The 21,043-nt window shown below is 32.2% G+C and overlaps 1 protein-coding gene across 4 annotated transcripts in view; it reads left to right on the forward strand.

Annotated features, from left to right (window-relative positions):
• Positions 1 to 20,412, forward strand: part of LOC139485005 (uncharacterized) — a 32,033-nt gene extending 11,621 nt beyond the window's left edge. The window contains exons 2-11 of one of the 4 annotated variants that reach the window (XR_011655231.1): positions 6,282 to 6,459; positions 7,796 to 7,902; positions 8,685 to 8,822; positions 9,264 to 9,518; positions 10,176 to 10,353; positions 14,837 to 14,943; positions 17,295 to 17,432; positions 18,166 to 18,756; positions 19,429 to 19,894; positions 20,068 to 20,412. Coding sequence is in view for 2 of the 4 variants with exons in the window: in XM_071269091.1 (XP_071125192.1) it covers positions 6,282 to 6,459; positions 7,796 to 7,902; positions 8,685 to 8,822; positions 9,264 to 9,518; positions 10,176 to 10,353; positions 14,837 to 14,943; positions 17,295 to 17,432; positions 18,166 to 18,756; positions 19,429 to 19,646 (1,910 nt within the window). In the remaining 2 variants the exon portion in view is untranslated. Of the gene's footprint in view, positions 1 to 6,281; positions 6,460 to 7,795; positions 7,903 to 8,684; positions 8,823 to 9,263; positions 9,519 to 10,175; positions 10,354 to 14,836; positions 14,944 to 17,294; positions 17,433 to 18,165; positions 18,757 to 19,428 lie in introns of all 4 variants that reach the window. The other 3 variants (XR_011655232.1, XM_071269091.1, XM_071269093.1) reach the window with 3 other exon arrangements.
• Positions 20,413 to 21,043: the final 631 nt, after the last annotated feature.

A 21,043-nucleotide genomic window follows, 5' to 3' on the forward strand; every position in this document is an offset into this window, starting at 1 on the left:
TTGCAGTTTTCATTTTTCTTTGTATTCAACTCAGAATTAAAGGGGTCGGTTCTGACAGATATTTCGGTCAAGATGAAGAACTAGTTGTAAAAGCTACCACGGGAAAAGGGTCAGATTGTATAGGGACAGACATTTTGACAGACCACTAAAGAGAATTATTGTAATTGTACTTTTACGCTCTCCATGCACGAGGCATTGCATTTAGGAGATAACTGTATTGTATAAGCTCTGACGGCATCAATTGGGGATTTGATGGTTGCAAATTAAGTTTACTGGCGACGCGTTAGCGGAGACAGTAAACGGGTATTTGTGACCATCAAATCTCCAATTGATGCCGTCGGATCTTAAAATACAATATTGTTATCTCCATTCTAATGAAACTGACAGAAAATAACGTTAAAACATGTATTTAAAGTCTGTCATATGCGGTCTGCGCTTGCGCGAACGTCCCATAGCATCAATTGTCAATTGATGCCATGTAAATAAAAGAAGAACTAATTCTTAATCATTTGTCAATCTACAATTATAATATTTTTAACTGGATTAGTTCAGTTGACGAGCCTTAATGACTATCTGTATACTGTGTTTGGATAAAATCATGTCAGTTTCATATACGCTATCTGTACAAATGAATACATCAATCATTTGGTAAAATGAATAAATTTCGTTAGCCAAAATTTATCCGTATCGTAATAGTATAAATTTAAATTTCTCTTTATCTTTTATGATTTATTGGCATGACAAGTTTAAAGAAAGAAATATTTATTTATTCATTGCAAATATTTTAAGTACATTATTTTACTTTTAGATAAAGCACATCGATAGCTCTATAAAGAATAATCTCAAGTGTTTTTCAGTGAATTTCAAATATATCATATTTCAATTTTAACAACAAATTGCCTCCTTTTAATCAAACAAGATATGATTATTATTTTTTCTGATGTGTGGATTTTAAATTATTTGTAATTTTATATATTTTACCTTCAGTATAAAGTGTGATCTTTGATTATTGATGCGGTTAAAAACTGTACACGGTTTTAAAACTCGTACGTGTAGAGTTAAAAGTAGTTCGTACCATCATGCATTTCAGCAGACACTAATCAATTCGACGACACCGGGTTCGTTCTATTTGCACTTCATGTGAATATCCAACTTTTTGTATTTTATCTTGATATGTCATCTTTATCTATTTGTGAGATTTGAACCTCGGTTAACTACTGTGGCCTTAATTTTCAAGGGAGTAGGTGCGATTATTCTCCTTTCGGACCCGATTATGGTCCAATATTTTAAGATGCAGTTGAGAAAGGTAACTAATAGGCTTTAACGTATTAAAGATTTTTCATTTACATCCACAAACATACCAAAACAAGAATGTGTCCAAAGTACACGGATGCCCCACTCGCATTATCATTTTCCATGTTCAATGGACCGTGAAATTGGGTAAAAAATCTAATTTGGCCTTAAAAGTAAATTGATCAACCAAAAGGGAACATGTGTACTAAGTTTCAAGTTGATTGGACTTTAACTTCATTGAAAACTACCTTGACCAAAAACTTTAACCTGAAACTCACACTTTTAATTTCTATGTTCAGTGGACCATGAAAATGGGGTCAAAAGATTAATTTTGTTTTAAAATAAGAAAGATCATATCATAAGGAACATGTGTACTAAGTTTCAAGTTGATTGGACTTTAGCTTCTTCAAAAACTACCTTGACCAAAAACTTTAACCTGAAATGGGACGGACGCACAGACCAGAAAACATAATGCCCCTCTACTATCGTAGGTGGGGCATAACTAGAGATTTTGGTGAAACTTGACAAAATATACTGGAGTTTTACCACATCTAAGCAAATTGGGATTCACAGAGCACAAGGTTCGACAATTTAAATATTCGTGATATATCGTTTACTAGTATTTGTTATAACAAACATAGATTGAAAAGGTATTGTAATTTAGACAATGCATGCGCTACATGCAACTGGCAAAAAAAATTGAATGTTTTCATTGAATGCGGCGAAAAGCTAAAAGTCACATTTATTATAATATCTTAAGAAACATGTTGACAAGGAAATTCTCCTAAAAAGACTCAAAACAATCTCTAAGCGACTACCTTTTACACTAAAACAAAATAATCTTGCTGAAAGATACACGAAATTCGATTTCGTAAGGTTTGAATTTTCTGTCGGGTATGTATTTTGCCACAATTCCAACCTTAAAAATATGTTAAAAGCCCTGTATCGATTTATTCTAGTCGTAGTTCAGTCAATATAGCGTAAATTTTACCCTTACCTGAAAGTAATTGCAACAGAAGATTTTTAAGTTTTAATCTTTAGCATTATACAAAGAAAATTCTCATAAAATCTTACTTCAGGAAGACTAAAAAAATCACCATTTAAAATACCATAGAGATTTGCATTGCAAAGGGAGATAACTCTGGCAAAAAAGGCAAAAATATCAATAAAAATTGGTACAAAATTATAACTTTCCCGCTCCTAACATCAGAATGTATTGATTCTTGATTTTTTAGCAATCTTGAGAGTATAACAAACAGCTCTAAATGGGTTTTCATATCTTTTATCAAGCTATAATCTAGATTTCTTAATTCATAAGTTGACCATTTATTGAATTTTGCAACATTTCAAGATAAAGAATCTCAAATTTTAAGAAAAATAATTAAGCATGTATTCTTCTTTTTGTGGTTTAAAGTTTCTTTAGACAAGTAAGATGCTGAAACAAGAATGTGTCCAAAGTACACGGATGCCGCACTCGCACTATAATTTTCCATGTTCAATGGACCGTGAAATTGGATAAAAAATATAATTAGGCATTAAAATTAGAAAGACAATATCGTAGGGAACATGTGTACTAAGTTTCAAGTTGATTGGACTTCAACTTCATCAAAACCTACCTTGACCAAAAACTTTAACCTGAAACATGCACTTTCATTTTCTATGTTCAGTGGACCGTGCAATTGGGGTCAAAAGTTTAATTTGGCTTTAAAATTAGAAAGATCATATCATAAGGAACATGTGTACTAAGTTTCAAGTTGATTGGACTTCAACTTCATCAAAAACTACCTTGACCAAATAGTTATCAAAAGTACCAGGATTATAATTTAGTACGCCAGACGCGCGTTTCGTCTACATAAGACTCATCAGTGACGCTCATATCAAAATAGTTATAAAGCCAAACAATACAAAGTTGAAGAGCATAGAGGATCCAAAATTCCAAAAAGTTGTGCCAAATTCGGCTAAGGTAATCTATTCCTGGGACAAGAAAATCCTTAGTTTTTCGAAAAATTCAACGTTTTGTATCAGGAAATTTATAAAAATGATCACATTATTGATATTCATGTCAACACCGAAGTGCTGACTACTGGGCTGGTGATACCCTTGGGGACGAAACGTCCACCAGCAGTGGCATCGACCCAGTGGTGTTAATAGCCAAATTCGGCTAAGGTAATCTATTCCTGGGACAAGAAAATCCTTAGTTTTTTTAAAAATTCAGAGTTTTGTATCAAAAACTTTAACCTGAAGCGGGACAGACGGACGGAAGGACGAACGGACGAACGGACGCACATACCAGAAAAAATAATGCCCCTTTACTATCGTAGGTGGGGCATAAAATATAATATACAGATATATACACTACCAAATTTTCACATTATTTTTTCAAAATGGTCACAAAGCTTCAAATCTACAATTTCTTTAATGAAAAATGCACATAAAAAATAAAACTATACATAACACTTCGGTTTTGACACTTTCATGAGCAGAAGATTATATAATTTAGTCAAATACAAATGTATTACCCTATCAAAGTATCATACTTTACATAAATTTTCAAGAAAATAAACCAAAAACTGACCAAAAAAGGACTCATTTTTGCGGAGCTATCTCCCCTGCCAATGTTAATTTTCATAGGAAATTAAAAATGCCGATTTTGAGTTTTCCTCAAGTTAGATTTTATGGGACTTTTTTCTGTGTATATTTAGGGCTTTTTGCTATAGATTAGAACTAAAACATTTTCTGTTGCAATTAGTTTGGGGTTTAATCTTAGTTTTACTAGACAAATCGTAAGCATAAGTTATCAAAGTGATTTTTTTCGGGTGTTTTTATTGAGTTTTTTTTTTTTAACTTAGCATATTACATTGTGTAATACATTTTTGGCAATTCGGGGCTTATTGTACACACTGACAGGCTTTGAAAGTTATGAACTAGAGGTTCTTAAGAGCCTGTGTCGCTCACCTTGGTCTATGTGCATATTAAACAAAGGACACAGATGGATTCATGACAAAATTGTGTTTTGGCAATGGTGATGTGTTTGTAGATCCTTCTTTACTGAAAATTCTTGCTACTAACAATTTTTCTCATTTACCAAATTAATGAAAATTGTTAAATAAATGATTATGAAAAATAATCAATCTTTAAGGGGTCAACTGATCATTTTGGTCATGTTGACTTATTTGTAGATCTTATTTTTCTGAACATTATTGCTGTTTACAGTTTATCTCCATCTATAATAGTATTCAAGATAATAACCTAACGGCAAACTTTCTTTAAAAATTACCAATTGGGGGGAAGGAACCGAACAACCAGTTGTCCAATTCATCTGAAAATTTCACGGCAGATAGATATTGACTGAGTGATAAACAATTTAACCTTTGACAAATTTGCTCTTAATGCTTTGGTTTCAGAGTTATAAGCCAAAATCTACATTCCCCCCTATGTTCTATTTTAAGCTATGGGGGCATCTTGGTTGGTTGGCTGGGTCACCGCACATATTTTTCTAAACTAGATACCCTAATGATGATTGTTGCTAAGTTTAGTTAAGTTTGGTCCAGTAGTTACAGAAAAGAAGATTTTTGTAAAAGATTTACGAAAAACTGGTAAAAAATGACTGTACAGGACAAAACTCCTTAAGATGTCAACTGACCATTTTTATAATTTTGACATATTTGTAGGTCTTACTTAGCTGAACATTATTTATAGATTATCGTTGATCACATCAATGAGATTGATTTTCTCGTTTGAGCCGGAAAGGCGAAAGCGAGAAATGCAATCGAGTTGAGATGATCAATGATAATCTGTTTATCGCTATTTTACCTATGACGACGTTGTCAATTTCATATCAATTTCGTTAGCAACGGCACGTGCTTGCTTTGTTTCTAGCGATAATTTTCCATCTCAAGCGAGTAGCATGATATGAAAAATTATCACAAAAAAAGATCAAAGGAAAAATTAGCAAAATAGCGATAATACTATTTACATTTAATCTCTATCTATAATAATATTCAAGATAATAACCAAAAAACGGCAAAATTTCCTTAAAATTACCAATAAAGGGGTAGCAACCAAACAACGGGTTCTCCGATTCATCTGAACATTTTAGAGCAGATAGATCATGACCTGATAAACACTTTTACCAATTGTCAGTTTGCTCTAAATGCTTTTCTTTCAGAGATATAAGCAAAAATCTACATTTAAACCATATGTTCTATTTTTAGCCATGTCGGCTATCTTGGTTGATTGGCTGGGTTACTGGACACATTTTATAAACTAGATACCCCAATGGTATTGTGGCCAAGTTTGGTTTAATTTAGTCCAGTAGTTTCAGAGGAGAAGATTTTTGTAAAAGTTAAAGACGACAGACGACGACGGACGCCGACGGACGCCGACGGACGCCAAGTGATGAGAAAAGCTCAAAAATCACAAAAATACTAAACTCCGAGGAAAATTCAAAACCGAAAGAAAGTCCTTAATTAAACGGCAAAATCAAATGATGAATGGACAACAACTGTCATACTCCTGACTTGGTACAGGCATTTTTAAATGTAGAAAAGTGTAGCGCTTAATCTCTCACTTGTATGACAGTCGCATCAAATTCCGTTATATTCATAACAATGCGTGAATCAAACAGATACAATAGGTACAATTGTCAAAATAGGGAAATAGCAACCACCGCGCTGTCACAATCTCAATTAGAACCAAATAAAACAAATATTTAACAAAGACGCACAAAAAGCATTTATCAAATTTGACAACCACAATACGTCGAACAAATATCAGAAAACAGTCGAAGGCTAACAATGGGTCTTCAACACAGCGATAAATCTCGCCTTCGGAGTCGTGCTTCAGCTGGTCCCTAAACAAAAATGTGTACTTGTTCATTGCATCGATAATGGACGTCTCATACTAAACTCCGAAATATATAAATGAACTAAGATTAAAATAATACATTTGTACAAGACTACCTGTATCTATTTTTTTTTCATTTATAGAAAGTGCATGTACGTTTCCATCGTATTTACTTGGTCAATGGGATGATGTGACACAGAGTGCAACCATAACATTCCAATCAACACCTGCAAAGATGACAGGATGGACTGCTCTAATTACAGGTGAAAAGTTTGAAGGTCAAACATGTATCCACAACACTGGAAACGTCTTCGTTTTTGAGTAAGCAGATTTACCAGTTCACTTAAAACATATCTAAGACGAAAATTCAGTATTTATTGCAATTATTGAATTGACATATTTGAAATAAGTGTTTAAAGCTGCTATACCAATATAACAGCATGTGTTATGATTGCAAATGAGAAAACTATCCACCAAAGGCCAAATGACGCAGATGTTAAGCATACATTGTTGGACTTAGAGAGAATTATCTTCAATTGTCCCTTTTAATAATTTTGGCACCACAGGGATGTATGGTACTAGTTTCAACAAGGAATAATAATTTCAATATATAAACATCTATATATATATATATTTCAAACCAAAATCAACTTCCTTCGGTATAACATTAAATCTTGCCTTAGTAAAGCTCCAGACTGCAGTATATTTTCCTATAATTGTAAAAGTAAAATAACAAAAGTACTGAACTTCCAAGAAGATTCAAAAAGGAAAGTCTCAAATCAAATGGCAAAATCAAAAGCTCAAAGACACCAAACGAATGGATAACAACTTTCATATTCCTAACTTGGTACATGCAACTTCGACGTAGAAAATAGTGCATCAATCCTTGGTTTTATTTAGCTACTTAAACCTCTACTTGTATGACAGTTGAATAAAATTCCATTATATTGACAACGATGTGTAATAAAAAACATACAGACATAAAAGATATAAGTGTAAAAAATAAGGTCACAAAAGTCAACATTATGTTATAAACCTATTCACAAATATATAAACAAAAAATAACCAAAGCACAATAACACAATGACGGGATGTATAAGTACAGAGCCACGTCATATGTAACCAATAAACATAGACAAAGCATTAGAAAAAGTATTAGCAAAATTGAAGGACAAGAAAACAAAAAAATGTCATAGAACAATGACAGGATTTGTTATTACAGAGCCACGTCATTGTGACCAAGAAACATAGACAAAGCATATTAGCAAAATTGGAAGACAAGAATACAATAATTAAGATAGAACAATAACAAAATTGACGGCATGTATAAGTACAAAGCCACATCAAATGGATACAACAAAAAAACAGACTAAACAGTAAAAGCAATATTCATAAAGACAAATAAAAGATACTATAACACGTTATTAAGATGACAAAAAAAAGGTCAGTACCCAGAATCTATACTTCAAGACCATCGTGTACATGTATTATTTGTATTAAAAGTTTGTTATTTACACCACTAGCCACATGCATAGTTCTCTTGGGACAAAATTACATACAAGATGTATGAATAAAATTATAAGTAGAATACTGTTATTCATTTCGTTGATTTATTTGAAGTATATGGCACATTATATAAAAGTTTTTACATTTGTAGAGGAGACCGAACTGTTTTTGACCCGTTTTTAGGAACCTTAACGTACTACATGTGTATGAAGATTACTAAAGTATCTGATGATGTTCTATATTACTACCTACTGGCAGGTAAATATACTATGCATGACATACATGTACACTTATATTCCAGTAGAACAATATCACTCAAAATAATTATATTTGGTCTATTTTAAATGTCTACATCTTTTTAAAAGTCATAACAAGATTTTAATATTAAATTGAACGGAAATATACTAACAAGAAGATGAAAGTTATTGTATACTGCAAAAGTGTACATTGTACATCTGTGAGGGTTAAAGAGAGGAAAACGATACAAAAGGGATAAACAAACTCGAAGTCTAAAGTAAACTCTATGACAATAAAAAAAAAAAGGAGAAACTACCAAAAAGACAAACAGCAGTACATTTAAAAAAATAGTAATTGTACCTAATGAAGATAATTCTATAGGAATGCATATTTTTGTATAGTAACACGTCTTTTCAAATGTTTGTATTCAAACCTGATTGACGCCGACGCCGTAGTAGGCTCTTTCGTACTAAATATAAGGATCAACTTGAATAGAATACATGCTAATAATTTTGCTAGAAGTTCATTTGAGAACTTTTATTGACCAAGCATTTAGTATTACGTAAATTGCAATAGGATCTGAATCTTCATTTAATAAAATGTAAGTTTTTCACTCACCCTCGGTTAAAACCATTTCGGAAGGCTCCAATTATTCATTTGAAGAAATCTTTTCAGTCCAGTCACACCCCGTTGAAACCACTATTCAAACATGTCGATAATAACAGTTACACAACTGATCATAATGTGTAGTTAATAGGCATTACAATCCTCGAGATCACTATTCATTTTTTGTATTTCTTAAGACAGAAACAATGTTGCAGATAATGAAAGAATTTACACAGCGAACCAAGCACCAGATATAAGCTCCACTCCGACATGCGATTATTGTCAGTTTACACAGACGATACCTGATACAGATCGTCGTGAATTAAGAAAATTGGGTATAGTTTTATATTTAAATGTTTATAAAAGAAGTTTCTACGTTACTTCGTACTCTTTTTGTGTATCAGTTTGTAAATCTTAAAAAAAAATCTTAATCATAATTAATATAACGTTATATAGTGATATGCCTCAGGTAATTTTTTTTTAATATTCATACAATATCACAAGGTCTTAATCGACTCGAATGGTAAATAAAGTAAATATCAAAAAATAGGACACATTATAAAAACGAAAGAAATGTATGAAACTGTTTGAAGAAATCAAAGTTGTCTTTTAACAATTTTCAACTTCGAAAAGGAAGATGTTAAGTTGGCTAATGAAGGCGACTTTTAAAGTTTTTAGTAAAGATTATATTATAAAAACAAGGTCAGGATAATGTTATTTACTTTAGAGTCTATGCTGTTATGCAATTTATTTTCGTCTTATGTAATCTTTTCAAGGTACAAGTGAAAAGTTGACATCAGATCCATCTCTTTGTCTACCGTGTGAAGCAACGTGCGACGAGACTACAACTTCAAACGCCTCAGTACTAGGAATATCCTCTTCACTTAAAGAAGTGACGACAATGAATCCATCAACTAGTCAAACAACACCAGAAGCATCAACTCCTACAATATCACAACATTTTACCACAGACATTATAACAACAACAAAAGTAACACCTGACTCGTTAAAACAGACAACAAACGGAGCAGGTAATTTAAAAAGTTTAAAGAAATGTTTGATGAAAGTCATGAAAATCGCGATCAAACTACATTGAAAAAAAAGAAAAATATACATATACCAGCAATCTGGTCCAGCCAGTTGCGTGTACTTCTATTTGTCAGTTCTGAAATATTTTACTCCGCTTTTTTTTTTATCTAAGTACATGAATACTACAGATTTTTAATAGTTTTGATACTTACACTTGTTTTATCATGACATATTTACAATAAACTTCATTCTTCGACCCTGTTTACTTTACATGGAATAAATCCCAACAGTTGACTGGTATATAGAAACAAATTGTACGGTCATCCCAAACCTTCTCCCTTTCGAAATCAAGTGAAACAAAGCACAACCGTCATAATGTATCTCACGTAGTCGTTTTTGTTATTTGTTCTACTTGGGTTAATATTTTTTTCGTTTTTCTTCTTTTAAATGAATAAGTTGGCAAATTTACTTTACACATTTCTATATCATGAAGGGTCATTTTCATTTCAGAAATTGATTTGGTCGATTTTCATTCCAGAAATTGATTTGTCCGATTTTCATTCCAATAAATAATAAAAACAACGTTTTTTTCATTGCTTTCATTTTTTTTTACATTAAAAGGTATCGTTCTTTGTATGTAATATATATATTTTTTATAGAAAGGGCATGCACATTTCCATCATATTTGATTGGTCAATGGACTGATATGACCAAAGGTGTAAACATAACATTCCAATCAACACCTGCAAAGATGACAGGATGGAATGCTCTAGTTACGGGTGAAAAGTTTGAGGGTCAAACATGTATCCACAATACCGGAAACGTCTTTGTTTTTGAGTAAGCATAGCTATCAATCATTTTAAAATAAATTTCCTAAAAAACAAGTATGATGAAAAGTAGATTTTTCATTACAGTTGTTTTTTGGTGTTTTTGTGTATAAACAAAGACAACAGTAGTATACCGCTGTTCGAAATTCATAAATCGATTGAAAAAAACAAGTCCTGGTTACAACATATTTGTAATATGTATCGGAGGCTGCTATATAAAAACGAGAAGATGTGGCATGCTTACCATTAAGACAACTATCCACAATAAATACAATCACGAAGATGTAAGCATACATTGTTTTGTTGAGCAATGCGTTCCTGATTTTTTTTCCTTTTTAAGTATTATTAAACAAGGTTACTTTTACTTTATTACTTTTTCTTCAAGAATATAAAAATGTGAGTACAACTTCTATCCATTAAAATCAATAAAAAAACATGATTACAGTTTTGATCTTGATCTTTCTAAAAAATTCATATACATTTAGAGCTGGCAATTTCTATTACCGTATGGTCTAATTAATATTATCAACCTTTAATCTTTATGATAAAATATAATTGTGGAAAAAGAATTCTGTTCCTTTTCTTTCCATCTCATTCCAATGAAATCGACTGATCTATTTTATGTTGGTTGTTTTAGTCTGAGACGCATGAATTGTGTATTAGTTGCTTATGGCTGTTGACTAGTTGGAGTACTCTCAGATCTGTGTTGTTTTGTTGTAGGTGTGTATTACTACCCTGTGTTTTGTCAACTAATTAGGTCTTTCCACTTTTCGTGGAAAGACCTTTTGTATTTCTTCTGATTATTTTTTTTTTTCTTTTTTTTTACTTCTGCCGTCTGAGATGCTTTTTTGTCTTACAACATAGCGAATAGATTTTTGGACAATGATGTTGTACAGTTATTGGAGTTTCAAAACTCACCCTGTGTGACTGAACATTTATTTTTATAGGTGTTATCTCCCCGCGTCCCCTTTTTCTTGTTATCGCTATATCTCTAAAACTATAAAAGATTGTTCGTCTGCTGTTAAGAATGATTTGGCTAATTTTGACTGGAGTGATCGGAAAGACACCTTATGGGAGTTATTTCCCTTTGAAAATTTAAGATAGGCGATTTGTTGGATAAATTCATACGTTATAAGTCGTAGAGGCCTACAGTCTTTTGATATGAAGTCCTTGGTCGAATTGAAGGAAATTGAGGTAAAGGTCAAAGGTCAAGGTCAAGTTATAAATTTAGAATGTTGCTTGTTTATATCGTTATTCAAAAGAAACTGTGACAGTAAATGATATGATGTGTTTGCCAAATAACTGTTTACAAAAAGGCGCAACTTCAACCTATTTAAGTAAAAGAGTTTTGGTTAAACCTTATAGGAGTTTTCTCCCCTTTTGTATTTGAAATCAGTTTTTCTCCATAACCATACAAGTGATTGACCTGGGGTCTTTTGATTTGAGATCACTGACCTATGAGGTCAAAGGTCAATTTGACGTTCTAGATTTTGACCTTTGTTAAATATTCTTTCTGGTTTATTATAAAACAATTAAGTCTTCTGCATAAACATATTAATCTTATTTTTTTATATAAGTTTGCTTTACCTCATTACATCAACACGGAGTGACATTTTCTAACATCGTTTTTTAAAATTCATTCTTATTATCGAGGTGGAAAGACTTTCAATTGTTCTCTGAAGAATTGTTTTTTTAATTTTAATAATTTTCCATATGTAGTATATTTACACCACTTTCTCGTGTTAGGTAACTGGTGTCCTCTAACGTGTTCTCATTGTTGAAGGTCGTATGGTGACATATAGTAATTAATTTCTGTGTCATTTGGTCTCTTGTGGAGAGTTGTCACATTGGCTCTTCTTTTTTTATAACAATAACTTTATCACTTAAGTCCTTAACCATGTTAACGGCAAAAAACACATCATTGCCCCTATTCAGAAACTCACGGATTGAAGAATACTCCCCTTTATAATGAAAATTCTATACATTTTGTCTTACGGTGCTTTGTGGTTTATCAAGATGTCGCTTAGATTTTTTGCATAATTATGATATCGAACAGTAATTGTGATTTTGAAATCGACCCTGTTTAGCCGAACACTTTTGACTGTAAGGGTTATCTCCCCAAACACTGTTTTCTTTTGTGCGCATTTCCTTTGCAACCGTTAAAGATTACGACAAAATTATTTCACCAAGCTATGCGTTATATCCTTAGGATATTAAGAAAAAGTCTGGACACTCCATATGAAAGTTATTTACAGTAGTCAACACTTGGGTGTTGACATGAATATCAATAACGTGGTGATTTTTATAAATTTCCTGTTTACAAAACTCAAGATTTTTCGAAAAACTTAGGATTTTCTTATCCGAGGCATATATTACCTTAGCCGTATTTTTGGAATCTTGGCTCCTCAATGCTCTTCAACTTTGTACTTGTTTGGCTTTATAAATATTTTGATATGAGCGTCACTGATGAGTCTTACATTGTAAGTAGACAAAACGCGATTCTGGCGTACTAAATTATAATTCTGGTACCTTTGATAACTATTTACACCACTGGGTTGATGCCACTGCTGGTGGACGTTTCGTCCCCGAGGGTATCACCAGCCCAGTATTCAACACTTCGGTGTTGACATGAATATCAATAATGTGGTCATTTTTATAAATTTCCTGTTTACAAAACTTTGAATTTTTCGAAAAACTAAGGTTTTTCTTATCCCAGGCATAGATTTCCACAGCCGTATTTGCAACAACTTTTTGGAATCTTGGATCCTCAATGCTCGTCAACTTTGGACTTGTTTGACTTTATAAATATTTTGATATGAGAGTCACTGTAAAGTCTTAAGTAGACAAAACGCGCGTCTGGCGTACTAAATTATAATTCTGGTACCTTTGATAATTATGTACACTACTGGGTCGATGCCATTGCTGGTGGACGTTTCCTCCTCGAGGGTATCACCCGTCCAGAGTCAACACTTCGGTGTTGACATGAATATCAATAATGTGGTCATTTTTATAAATTTCCTGTTTACAAAACTTTGAATTTTTCGAAAAACTAAGGATTTTCTTATCCCAGGCATACATTACCTTAGCCGTATTTTGCACAACAATTTGGAATTTTGAATGCTCAATGGTCTTCAACTTTGTACTTGTTTGACTTTATAAATATTTTGATATGCGAGTCACTGATGAGTCTTAAGTAGACGAAACGCGCGTCTGGCGTACTAAATTATAATTATGGTACCTTTGATAACTATTTTCCCTTCTTGTTTCAAAATAAGTGAAATGTAATTGTAACTGGTAGTAGGGTCTTTTAATTTGTGATCGTTGGTCTATGAAAAATGAAATTTAGTCAGGTCAAAGGTTAAAGTCATATTTTAAATTTTGATTTTGGATTATTTTCACTTCTTTTCAAAAGCCGTTTAAGATACCGACAACATATTAACATATTTGATTTTGGATTTGTTTCACTTCTTTGCAAACACCGTTTAAGATACCGACAACATATTTTTACTAAATCACTTACCATATATAATTAAGACCTCGGATCTTTTTAATTTAGGGTTTTGCTTTATGTCCTTGATATTGAGCTCAAAGTCATAGGAAACTTTGACGTTCTAGACATGATAAAGCCATGAAACTTTTTGCATTATGTTGCAAGCCATTTGACCTCTGAAAAGCCAATCTGACGTCCCCTTCTGTAAACCAGAAGTGACTATTTGTTTGTACTAATTCAATATAAAAGTATATAGAACCATATATTTTTGGAATCAGTGTAAATTAAAAATTCAAATAATACCCGAAGTAACAAATTATCTCCCTTATTTAATAAAAATTGTATAGAAACTATATACATTTGGAATCAGCGTACAATAAGATATTATTTTTAACAAATTTTAATAATTTCATATCCAAATAGATCTTGGTGGGTGGAAAGACCTTCAATTGATCTCTGAACGATTGCTTTTAATTATACTTGTTCTCTTTGTCGCATCATCCTCTGTTCCTGAAACGTTTTGAAAACCTTTCTTACCCTTTGTCGTATCATGAAATCGTTAATACCATGTACAATATATTTCATTTGAATGATGTTACTTCACTGCCACCTTTGTTTCTCTGCAAAAGGTTGTTATACATAGAGTCCGTTGACAATGGTTGATTGTCGATTATACTTATCTCACTGAAGGTTGCTGCTGTTACATATTTTGTTCGAACATATCATTTCGTTTGTGTTGTTTCCAATCAGGACACTTACTCACTACTGCAACGTATTAAAATACGGAACAAAGATCAGCGCTTTAATTTATTTCTACATTTCAAATGCACGATGCCATCAAGAACAAACATGTTGATCTCATTTTAAGATCAAGACAGTATCTACACACCAATAATTTGGTTCAGAATGTTCAATGGTCGACTTAAAGATATGGGTATATTATCACAATATATTACTACATCTGTATGATGAGTTTATATATTACAATTGTATACATTTGTAGGGGAGACGATACCTATCATATACCATTTTCGGATAAATTGAAGTACTTTGTGTGTATGAAGATTACAAAAGTATCTGATGATGTTCTATATTACTACCTACTGGCAGGTAAGTTGGATTTATTACATGTAAAATTATGACATGCCAGAAAAAACCTAAAACAGAATTTGAACCTAAAGTATGATTACAGATAGGTACCAGGATTATAATTCAATACACCAGACGCGCATTTCTTCTTCATAAAACTCATCTGTAACGTTCAGATCAAAATAGTTATAAAGCCAAACAAGTACAAAGTTAAAGAGCATTGAGGACCCAATACAAATACGGCTACGTTAATCTATTCCTGGGACAAAAACATCCTTAGTCTAAACAAGATACAAAACGAAAACCAACAAAGAAGAACTAACAAGTACATGGAGGTTATCCTTAATGCTACAAATAACATCGAAGTGGGTTAACAAAGGGCGATATATACCTAGGAGATATAAGTCAAAAACATATGGACATATAAAGACAGAGAACACTAGAGACTTAAGGTAGATTCATTGTATACCGCCATCTTTGATTGTACAATTTTAGTACAAACCCTGACTAGTTATTTGGCCAAATCTGCATATTTGAAGACAGATTTGCAATTTAATGGTTAGACTGTTTATTTATATAAAAAAAATTGGTGATTTATTGTATTATCCAAAATATTTAAACAAATGTATTTTTTGGGTTTTTTAGAATCATTTATTCAAATGAGCCATTTAAGGGGAGATAACTCTTTCAGTAAAAAATTATACTGGTCTAAAAGGGAAATGTTTTATCTTTTACTTGTAGCAAGAAAACCAGTTCGGTGACACCATTTTTTCTTTTTATTTTCTAAAAAACATAAAACCTTCCTTCTCACAATTTATTTCAAAATTCTATCTCATAGAATTTGTTTTCAGCACACAAAAGTGTTTTTTCATGAACAAACTAACCAAATTTAGGCAATTTTCAATGACTCATAGCTTGAAAAAAAAAGCACGGTGACCCATACTTTCTATTATATTTTTGAAAAAACATAGTAAAATCTTCATTTTGGCAAATTATAAGAAAATTCTGTCTCAAAAAGTATATACTTATGATCTACCTTAATCAAATTCAGCGGATCGATGATCTTCTAAAGGTGCTTCGGGAGGGTTAGCAGATGCTTCTCCACTAAATATTTAAAAAAGAAGATGTCGAATGTTGGCCAATGAAAAAACTCTCCACAAGATCTGTTTATTAAGTTGTATAACGTTTGTCGTACGTTTTTAAATCTAAATATATTGAGACAAAAAATGATACTATTTGTCAACAAATGCTAAAAACTTTGTGCCTAAAGACTTTTGTCTTGAGCGTACACGTTTAGGAATTTCAAAAACAAATGTCATTTGCGTTCAAATCATTATCATATGCTTTAATTTTACCAAAATGGCGACCAGAAGCCTGTATTTTTTAATAGATACATTCTGTTTGTTAATTCTAATTCATGCATTATGTCATTTTAATTAATTTTAATGTGGTGGGTTTTTGTTTTTGTTTTTTGTTATTGAATTTGATTTAAACACCATATTTAGGAACGACTTTAGATTTACCCTATCGTCATTGCATAAATATTTAATGTTATCTAATGTTATTCAATTATATACTCCATTGTTGTTTTGACTTATATGTATCATCGAAATAGCATGCTTTGACCAGCCTGTTTGTTACCATTAACAAATATCTTATGTAAAAAATGAGCGAAACTCCATCATACAAAATGAACTTCTAGCCCTTTTCAGCGAATGCTATGCACCTTTAATATGTTTGAGTTTTCAAATATTTAGTGTCGATTGTACCTCATAAAGAAATTTACTATAGGAATGTAACATGTCTCTCCAACTGCTTGTATCCAAATTAATCCATGTCTATCCAAGAATAGACACTTTCTGAAGATCGACTTTGATAGAATTACATACAAATTATTTGGGAAAAAGTTCATTTGAGAATTTATATTGACCTAGCCGCTATAGCTAGTACAATGTATCTAGATGATTTCGGAAGGATCAAATTATTCATTCGATGAAATGTAGTCATAACAGTCCAGTCACACACCGTTGACACCACTATTTAAACAATCAAATTGAAAATTATAGTTACATGACTGGTTACACGACTGGTTACATGACTGGTTACACGACTGGTTACATGACTGGTTACACGACTGGTTACATGACTGGTTACACGACTGGTTACATGACTGGTTACACGACTGGTTACACGACTGGTTACATGACTGGTTACACGACTGGTTACACGACTGGTTACACGACTGGTTACATGACTGGTTACATGACTGGTTACATGACTGGTTACATGACTGGTTACACGACTGATCATAATGCGTTGTTTACAGGCATTACAAATAATCCTAGAAATTACTATTCAATTATTTTTTTTAGACATAAACAGTGTTGCAGATAATGAAAGAATTTACACACCCAACCCAGCACCAGATGTCAGCACTTCTCCGACATGTAATTACTGTCAGTTTCATTCGCCAATACCTGACAGCGATTTTCGGGAACTACGAAAATTAGGTATGGCGTTATATATCTTAACTTTTATATTTAAAAAAAACTTCGATCTATAAATAAAAACAAATCAATTCATTACTTTTTTAGCTGAGTGGTTCTATATGCTTTAATCCCTTATTCTGTTTTACTAATTTTGAAATACTAATACGTTTAAAATTACATGTTATCAAAACTTAATTTTGTATACTGTCAAAGAGAGTCAATATCCGTCCAGCTGAGTTGAGTTTTAATTTTGAAGTTTCTCTGAATATGGGACATGATATCATAAAATTTTTCAAACATCTGTGCTAAGTTATCAAAGGTACCAGGATTATAATTTAGTACGCCAGACGCGCGTTTCGTCTACATAAGACTCATCAGTGACGCTCATATCAAAATATTTATAAAGCAAACACGTACAAAGTTGAAGAGCAGTGAGGATCCAAAATTTCAAAAAAATGGGCCAAATACGGCTAAGGTAATCTATTCCTGGGATGAGAAAATCCTTAGTTTTTCGAAAAATCCAACGTTTTGTAAACAGGAAATTTATAAAAATGACCACATTATTGATATTCATGTCAACACCGAAATGTTGTTTACTGGGCTGGTGATACCCTCGGGGACGAAACGTCCATCAGCAGTGGCATCGACCCAGTGGTGTAAATAGTTATCAAAGGTACTAGGATTATAATTTAGTACGCCAGACGCGCCTGGTAGTAGAATAATACTTTCAAATGACAATCATATTCTTTTTAAGGAACAAGTGAGACAATAATATCTACCCCCGTCCTTTGTTTGCCATGTGAAGCAACGTGTGAGGAGACTTCTACTTCGTCGCCAACAACAATAGTACCGCCATCTTCTGCTATTACAACGACAAAAGAAGCCACGACAAAACATTCGTCATTACTTCAAACAACAACGGAACTATCATCTCCTGGAAAAACATTTTCACATACAACAGACATAATAACACAGTCTACAACAGGAGAAACATCATCAAGCGATATACAACAGACATCAATAGATTTATCAAAATTACAAACAAGCACGACAGCGGACAGACAGACAGAGGTATCGACAACTATAAAAACAACACAAACAGCATCAGTTACAGAGCAGAAAACATCTAAAACAACGTCAAAATTTACAACAAATATTGTGATATCAGACACTACAACAACAGACAGGATTTCAACATATAAACCAACTACAACTACATCAGATATTTTCTTAACACCATCAAAAGTTGTAATTGCATCGAAAGATATCTTAACAACAACTGATAAGTCTATCTTGACATCACAGCAAGAAAAACTTACAACAACGGCTAAATCATCTGGAACAGGTAGGCATAGTTAGTAGACACTTATAGTTTTAATACTTGTGTTTTTAATCGTTTTTGAAATCAAAGGAACCAAAAGTGTCATATCCAAGTTCTTTATAAGAGAAATACTACGAATTTTGACAAAGTACGAAAAAAGATCAGTATGAAATCAACTACATGATTAACATAACATATTGGTTCAATAGGTCAAACTTAAAAGAATCATTCAAATTATGTACATAAATTTACGATGCAAAAGGTAACTATTGATATATGTCAAAGAAACAAAAAATATGTCAATTTCATGTAGTTGTAAGTAGTTGTACTATTTTGTTCAAATAAACGACTACGATCTTTTTATTTTACAACATTCTCTAGTCGTCTTTCTAACTATTTTTTTAATATAACAAAAGTATCTTGCTACTGTTGGAAGACTTTCATGCAATATACATTTTTCTTGTCAAGTTTGTCATGTTTTGTCACGGGAAACAGAAACAAATCAAGTATTAAAGAACTTATTCATCATTTATAAAATTTGCGATAATAGATACGAACAAATGTTAGTATGGCAAAAACTGGTGTTTCTTTTGGTCTGTTTTCTCATAGATATTCATAATGCAATCCATTTAAAAAAAAACAGCCATACACTTCGTTATAATGTTCATGGTGGTATAAATCTTATTTGTATTGCAGGGTCGATAGTTGACAACAAAACTGAAGGACTAACCGAATCCAGCATTTTACTCATAACAGCAAGCAGTATATCTGGTGTTTTGTTAGGTCTAGCTATTATAACTATAGCTTTATGTTTAATTCGCAATAAAACGAATATAGTGAAAGGTCATACGGCCCAACAGCATCATCATCGTCACCATAGAGACAGAACTCGGGACTATTTCAATCCACTTTGAGTGCGAACTTGTTGAGGACACATTGCATTTACAATCTGATGGAAGGCGTTTTTGAAAAAGAAAAGGAATGTGGGCATTAATGAATAATTTAATTTTATTTTGATGTAACACGTCTTCTGATTTGCTGACATCGTTTCGTTTATCAGCTCATAGACATTATTTTGTCATGTGACCGTGACGTCATCAACGTTTTTTTCAGTATTTAGTCCTGTTTAAAATGGAGTTAAGAATTAAATTATAACAAATGAGTATTATATTTTTTCTTTCTATTCGAAATAACATAAAAAATGTGGTGCACAATTTAAAATAACCCACGTTGTGGAGAGGGCTTACATAGGTTATGCCTGTACCCCAATCAAATTCAATTTATTTGAATAAAATATTGTTTAAACTAAAATAACACACTACGCTGGTTATTCAGTGTGCACCTCATATTTTATGTTATTTATTCATAGACAGAAAAAATTGTTACAGTCATTCCTTATATAGTGATCAATATAATGACAAATCTAATGTACAGCATTGTTCCTCTGTTGACAAATTAACATGTAACGAGGAAAATAATTCTAAACTAACGTTTTGAATGTAAATAATACTTTAATTCAATAATATTTAGATATGATAATAGGAATAAAAGAAACATAACGATTAATGATGAATGAGTAAAAACGACATTAAAATCGAAAATGTGTAGTATTTATATACAAACAATATTTAAGAATTTCATTTGTGCCAAATATGTTTATTAAATAAATTATCATTGTTATTCTTTGTTATTGATAAACATTATGGATCACATAGCATACGAAGTTACGTGAGCTATTGCCTTCACATGGTTTATATTAATGTTGTCTGTCAATCGTCGTGAAAATGTTCATTAAAACTTCCAAACTATTGCGGCAATTATAACCAAACTTTGCCTAACTATTACTACGGAATTGTAGTTTAAAATTGTATTCCCGGATTTGATCTATCAACGAACATTGGTGTTCTTGCTGACAATAGAACAAAGTGATTTATTTAAAGTGTTTGTTTCGCCTTGTAAAAATCGGAAAAGCCAGACGTGGATGTTTTGTTTCCATCAGCGATGGCGGCGTTGGTGGTGGTGGGGTCAAACATGTATTAGTTTGAGACTAGTGCCTTTTTTACTTTCCAATAAAACATTTAAGAAGCTAAATGTTGGTAAAACTGTCATGGAAAATATTGTGGATTATGTGCCTAGCATTTGTGACACTACGTTTTTTCTCAGATGGAGAATTCAAAGCAGCTTATAGGAATTCAGCTAAACCAAAACTGTTCGATATAAGAGGAACAACTTTTTACAAAAGTTTTACTTTTACACCTTTTTATAATGTGATTAATCAAGGAAACAGGGTGAAAATATTTCCGTTAGTTCA

Source organism: Mytilus edulis, chromosome 8, assembly GCF_963676685.1.
Source record: "Mytilus edulis chromosome 8, xbMytEdul2.2, whole genome shotgun sequence".
In the NCBI taxonomy this organism is placed as follows: Eukaryota; Metazoa; Mollusca; class Bivalvia; order Mytilida; family Mytilidae; genus Mytilus; species Mytilus edulis.